This window comes from Aplysia californica, unplaced genomic scaffold (genome assembly GCF_000002075.1).
Source record: "Aplysia californica isolate F4 #8 unplaced genomic scaffold, AplCal3.0 scaffold00554, whole genome shotgun sequence".
Taxonomy (NCBI): Eukaryota; Metazoa; Mollusca; class Gastropoda; order Aplysiida; family Aplysiidae; genus Aplysia; species Aplysia californica.
This window is the reverse complement of record NW_004797824.1, coordinates 404130-411210: the sequence shown is the minus strand read 5'-3', so window position 1 is coordinate 411210 and position 7081 is coordinate 404130. Positions and strand designations below refer to the sequence as shown.

The 7081-nt window shown below is 40.7% G+C and overlaps 1 protein-coding gene across 1 annotated transcript in view; it reads left to right on the top strand.

Moving 5' to 3' along the window:
- Positions 1 to 3619: 3619 nt before the first annotated feature.
- The window catches only part of LOC101861070 (laccase-4), a gene marked incomplete at its 5' end in the record, with an annotated part of 21450 nt that continues 17988 nt past the window's right edge, over positions 3620 to 7081 (top strand). Inside the window, 1 exon segment of the mRNA XM_013087182.2 lies at positions 3620 to 3840. Coding sequence (XP_012942636.1) covers positions 3620 to 3840 — 221 coding nt within the window.

Sequence of the window (7081 nt, the reverse complement as noted above, 5' to 3'; positions counted from 1 at the left end):
TGTGCGATGGATACTTGAGCACCAAATCAAGTTCGCCTTATGATAAAAAAGATGAAAGGAATGTGGCGCAGTTGAGGGTAATGTTAGGGAGGGAGTAGTCGAAGAAGGGGTGGAGGTGGGTGAGGAGTATAGGGAGAAAAACAAGGAAAAGGATGAGGGGAAGGGGGCAGAGGAGTAGGAAGAATAGGAAGGTGGAGACGGAGCAGGACGTGTGATAGGTAAAAGGAGGATGAGAAAGAAAAAAGGTGGAGGAGTGTGAGGAAGAAGAAGAAGAAGAAGAAGAAGAAGAAGAAGAAGAAGAAGAAGAAGAAGAAGGAGAAGGAGAAGGAGAAGGAGAAGGAGAAGAAGAAGAAGAAGATGAAGATGAAGAAGAAGAAGAAGAAGAAGAAGAAGAAGAAGAAAAAAAGAAGAAGACGAAGAAGAAGAAGACGAAGAAGAAGAAGACGAAGAAAAAGAAGAAAAACAGCAACAATTAAAAACAACAACAACAGTAACAAGAAAAACAAAAACAATAACAGCATCAACAACAGTGCACAACAAACAACGACAAGAGCATTAGCAAAAAGGAAAAGCAATTGAAGAAAACAAATGTGTCAGGGCTGGAATTTAGATATTATGTTCTTTCCTTAGGAGATACGTATGTATATATATAGTTATGCGAAAGGAAAAACGAGTTTCGTGTTTAGCCAAGTTCTGTTCCAAGTTTGGACCACAGGTACATTAAAATGTCCTCATCGTTTTTACAAACCACTATTATCAACGTTTGATTCTGTTTCCTCCTCCATTAATAGGAAAATTGTTTCTATTCATTTGAATTGGAATAGGGATGTGTCTATTAAAAATCTATTTCTTGAAAAAAAAGACAGTCAACAGTACCTGAAGAGTATCCCTATAAAATGAATCAAGTAAAAAAAAAAAACAGCAATAAGTCATTCACAAACTGTATTTTTCTAACAGCTGGTCAAAAAAGTCCGTCTTAAAAAATAACAACAACAAAAAAAACGAACCCCCCCCCCCCCCCTCGCCCCAAAAAATAAAATTTTTAAAAATCCACAAAAATCTTGAGTCTTTGTAGGATTGATGTGACTTGGCCTGTTTTTCACTTAACCTTACCATTTGCTGTCATTAATTTGGTCAGCTTTTTCTCTTTTGTCTCATCCGATCTCGAGCTTCGTTCTTTTGTTTCCCACTTCCTCGTTGGTACGCCATTTCCTCTAGACATTTTCGCTCATTACTTGGCTTGTGAATTTTGCAAACCTAATTCTAGTTTTCTTCGGCCATCCTCTTAGCTCATTTGGTTTTATTTATTCATTCTGTAGAAAAATACAGCGGGTGCTCTTGTGTGGTTTGCTCCTTCTTTCCCATCAAACATTTATCGCCCTGACCTCTCCTCTTTCTTGTTTGTGTTTGTTACTTCCTTGTAACGTCTCTAATCTTCGGCACTTATATAATCTTATTGTGTTGCAAATGCCCTAAAAGTCTTGGTAAAACTAAAAAACAACAACAAAAACCCTTCTGCTTTGTCGCTAAGTTCGACTCTGCTTCAGGCCAGGGTGTACTGATAGCTTAGTTTGTGTCAAGCAGGACTACAGCGTAGAGGTGGGCAAAATCCGGATAAATATCCGGATAATAGGATAATCCTCAATAAGACATTATCCGAATACAGACTCTTTAACTCTCTTTCCTGACCCGTTTGCCGAAGTGGGTGCACCCATTTGCTGAAGCAGGGCTAACCCGTTTGTCGAAGTGATTCTAACCCATTTGCCGAAGCGGTTCATGTCATAATATTTGCCGAAGAGGTGCACTAACATATTATCCGGATTTTGCTAAAGCGACTCATTGCCCAGCCCTACTACAGCGAGAACCTCCCTGGTTCAAACCCCCATAGACTAGTTGGTTGGCTTAAATTCTATTGATTTGGAAGTGTTCAAGGCTCTCCATCTATTTCTCTTCGTACTATTGTGTAGAGATGATCCAGTGCCTTTGTAATTCTAATCGTCTTGATGTCTCGTTCCCACAAAGTTAATAATTTCGTAGGCTGAGCTCCAGAATTGACAATGTTCGTTTTGTTAAAATGCCAAAATATAGCATAGTGCATAGGGCGGGTATTCAAACCATTATTGTATCGTGTCTGCCAGTTCCTGATGTAGCGATGTTCAAGAGTTGCCTCTTTCACCTTTCCCTAGAAATTCTTTTTTTTTTTCAAAATAGGAATGTGGACAAGGTCACCACCTAGCCCTCAGCGAACAAAATGTTGTCGTCAATTCTCTCTTATAATAAAAAGATATGTAAGCCAAAGTTATTACGGATCATGTATATTGCACCTTTACAATTATTTGGACTTTGCTTTTCATAAAAGAGCTACAGGCAAACACAGACTGAATCGTTTTGGCATTCAATCAAAGAGTTACTCATGTCAGGTTTTTAACAGTTCGTGTTCTTTCATAGTGCGACCTGATATCGAACAGCAGGCTGTATACGAAATAAAATTAGCCTGTCAGTTACAAGTCTTTTATTTACAGAACTGTCTCTAAAGAGAAGTGTAGGATCAGTGAAATTTTTTATTAGAATAATATTTAAACTGTAACTTAGATTCTCTTCTGCTCACATTCTCACATCTATCTTCGTCAAACTTCATACCTCGACCAACATAATGAAAAGGTGCACAGTTTCCAACTTGAAAAACAAATTTCACTGCGATATTAAGACTGTGATATATATATATATTCAATTTTGGACATATCCTGTCAACGATGATGGATCAACGTAGTTCGAATTTGTTTTATTATCCCTACCATTCGTGTTAGCCTCAACACTTTTATTTTTTTTATTCACCCATTTTTGTGACAAGGTCGTGGAATGCCATTGTTATTGTCTCCGGTGCCGCAGGCACAGAATCTCAAACAAAAACAAATGATCCAGCAGTAGCAATGGTGAAAGGATTTTCCGTGTGCCAGTCTTATGGGACTGAAATTTTTTACTGTTATAGAGAGGAGATTCTGGATGGTTTGGAGCGCCAGGGGCAGGCTTTGATTTTTTTAAAGGACAAAAACGCTAAATAATAATAGATTCTAGTAACGCCTGGCTTTGTTTGTGTGTCTGTTCTTCCAGCTCACCTTATTATTTCTTTTGGGTTTTTTAAAAATTCCGAGCCAGAAGTTTATTTTTAAATTGTACCTTGACGGTAAATTTTGATCATGAGTGTGTGAGTGTGAGTGTTACTGTTCGTGTGTGTGTATATTGTATGTGTATACATGCATGTGTGTCTATATATGTGCGTGTGTGTGTGTGTGTGCGTGTGTGTGTGTGTGTGTGTGTGTGTGTGTGTGTGTATGTCAGTGTCAGTGGTTTTTTTTTATGAAACACTAAATCAATGTACCAGAGTCTGAACATTAAGATTAATCTCATCTCACCTCATCTCATCTCATCTCCCTTCATCTTGTCTTATCTTACCTTTTGTATCTTACTTTATCCCATCCCACCTCACCTCACCTCAACTCATCTCATCTCCACCCAACCCCACCCAACAAAAAAAATTATAAAAAATTAAAAACAACCGCATCCTTGTCAGTTAAGATAAATCCCTAACAACAACACCTCCAATCTCTCCCACACACAGACTACACAGATCACTACTGTAACCGGCCGTGCGAAGAGAACGCGGCCCCAAAGATCTGCAGGTACAACTTTCTGATAGAACACTACATCACCATGTCCACGGCCTGCCACAAGTGCAGCACCGACCACCGGGACTGCTTCCTGCCCCAGTGTGTCCCGGGGGACGGCAGGAAGAGGGGAATCCTTACCGTCAACCGCATGCTGCCAGGACCTTCCATATCTGTACGTTTTTCTTATTTTTTGGTGGGGTGGGGGAGGGGGGTTCTTTTTGTTTTGTTTTGGTTTCTTTGCTTTGTTTTGGGTTGTTTGTTTTAAGGGGGTAGGGTGTTGTTTCTTTGTTTGTATGTCTGTTTGTTTGTTTGCTTGTTTGTTTTGTTTGTATGTTTTTATGTGTGTATGTTTGTACGGATGTATTCATGTTTTTTTTGTTTTTTGTTTTTTTGTTTTGTTTTTGTTTTTTTGTTTGATTGATTGTTTGTTTGTCTTTGGGTGTGTGTGGGAGGAACAAGGGGGGGGGGGGGTTGTGATGCTTTGTATTTGTAAAAGTACAGGTGTTTTACTCCACCACCAATAGTATTATACTGAACGCCATTAAACACCCAACGTTTTCAAAAAAAATATTTAAAAAGCTTAATATACTCTGATCGTCACGCTTTATGAGACACAAGTGAGTAGTTGTTAGTCCACACGCCACACACCCATACCCAATTTTTTAAAATGTCCATCAGTACTTTTCATCAGAGTACAGTAAACTATACTTTTGTAAAATGTGTTAATTAGCTACTATATTATAAAAGGATACAAAATTATTTACCTGACAGATAACCCATAGCTCTTTCCAAACAAAAGTCCTAACATTGTTTCGATTGATTTTTAAAAAAATGTCTTTTATTACGACTCCTCAACTTAGCGAAGCTGATCGCAACTTTCGCTTCCGCCTTGTTCATGTCGTAAAACGTGCCTGAGAAGCAACAATAGGCTAAAATGCAGTTCTTGCAATGTTCTCGACTTATACTAAGATTTTAGCACACTTGAAATGTCCTGGATGTGGAAAGAATAGGACAGTCTCGAGTGACGAGCCGTGTTCAAGAGATGCAGATTTTTCTGTTGCATCTGCGGAATCGTTTTGCTTCTCAAAAGTAGCAGCTCGTAGTGCATGAAAATGTTTCTTTCATCAGTGTGAGGCGCGGAGCAGTAACTACAGGACTTGGATCGAGAACGTCTTATTTAGGACTGCAGTTAACAAAACTGCAACAACAGCGTCGTCTTCACGGTGCCAAACAGCACAGAGAAAAAAACAGAATCTCTCAGTAAAAACTACCCAAGAATCATGCTCCTGTCCATTCCAGGGAAGATTTTAAGTCGTACCATACTGGAAAGACTGAAGGAAGCCGTAGCTGTAAAACTAAGAGAGGAGCACGCAGGATTCCGTAAAAAGAGATCAAGTACAGATCAGATTGCAACTTTGAGGATAATAGTGGAGAAGTCCACAAAGTGGAACTCTTCCCTGAGCATTAACTTTGTTGAATATGAGAAAGCTTTTGACAGCCTAGATAGGGACTCAATATTGGAAGCTCATGCGCCACTACGGAATACCTGACAAGTTTGAAAACAGGAGTGAGAGAGGGAAGCCTGTTATCGTCTTTTCTCTTTTTATTAGCAGTGGACTGGATAATGAGACAGTGAAAACAGGAGTGAGAGAGGGAAGCCTGTTATCGTCTTTTCTCTTTTTATTAGCAGTGGACTGGATAATGAGACAGACTTCTTTCTCACAGTCGAGCCCATATGCAACAGAAGACAAATCGTCTCAGGAACTTCTCCCGTAGTGTTGGACTTTAAAGTTCTTTCTCACAGTCGAGCCCATATGCAACAGAAGACAAATCGTCTCAGAAACTTCTCCCGTAGTGTTGGACTTTAAAGTTCTTAAAATGAATGCAGCCGACGCTCCGATCACATTGCAAAGGGCACCATTGGCGGATGTTGAATCCTTTACCTTCCTGGGAAGTGTCATCAACAAGGCAGGGGGGCACAGACGAAGACATCAAAGTCAGAATCCAAAAGGCAAGAGCAGCATTCAGCATCCTCAGAAATATAAATGGATGTCTAAGGAACTGGGATTGAACACCAAGCTGAGGATCTTCAAAACAAACTTGAAGACTGTTCTTCTGTATGGTTCAGAGACATGGAGGCTCACAGCAGCAGCAACAAGGAAACTGCAGAGCTTCATAAACGAATGCCTAAGAAGGATAGTGGAGATCAAGTGGTACGATCGAGTCACAAATGCTCAACTGTGGGAAAGAACAAGCCAAAGGCCAGTAAAGTAAGGTGAAGAAATGGAAATGGATTGGACACACCCTGAGGAGACCCCCGACAAACATCATCAGACAGGCTTTGACATGGAATCCACAAGGAAAACGAAAGAAAGGAAGACCAAAGATGACAAAGAGGCGAGCGGTACAAGCGGAAATGGAAAAGGTGGGGACATCAAGGAAACAGCTAGAAAAGGAAGCACAGGAAAGGCTTCACTGGAGAAATGTTGTTGATGGCTATGTTCCATTGGGAGTTAAAAAGGGCTTGGGAGAGAGAGAGAGAGAGAGAGAGAGAGAGAGAGAGAGAGAGAGAGAGAGAGAGAGAGAGAGAGAGAGAGAGAGAGAGAGAGGGGGGGGGGGTACGCCGAGAGAAGGAAGACAATGTACATACGTATCGAAATCATTTAAGTATGCGATCGTATGCGATCAAAATGGTTCACATTTGTTGGAAATTAGTTCATTTAGGAAGCGGGCTTCTGGCCCTTCCTCCGTAGGTTTAAGATAAAGATCATTAGATTGCTGGAAAAGTTGAGTGCATGTTATACCCCCCCCCCCCCCCCCCCCACCACCGCCACGGCATCCACGGGTTCGCACTCTGGCACAAGTTAGTTTCGTACATGGTATCTGAAAAGGAGGGTCCATTTAAAGGGCTAAAACTCGGCTATCTTAGACCAGTTTCAACAAAACTTTATGGACTTAAAATTCTACCAAAGAAACATCACATTTATCAATAAATGAAAATCATATTAAAATGTTCGAAAAATATCAAGTTATAAAACGTTCGACCCAAATCATGAAAAAAAGCATAATTTTATAACTTCTAATTGGCGTTCAGCAACAGGAGTAGGATTAACCTGTTCTGATTTCAGGACGAAGACGGTAAAAAACAACGACCGTCCAATCAGATCGAGATGGCACCGTAGTAGGACACGTCCGGGAGGGAGGAGAATTTTTTTTTGTGCACGTGCGCGTGTGTTTGGGGGATGGGAGGGGGAGGGTAAGGGGGTGCACTGTCAAGTTAAGAAGGTGTGGTTTTAGCAGCAATGATTGACCTGTTCTGGTTCCAGGACGAGGACAGTAGGGGCAACGACCGTCACATGTCATGGGCACCCCAGAGTGCTAGGAATGTTTAGGATATCTGAGACGAGAATGGG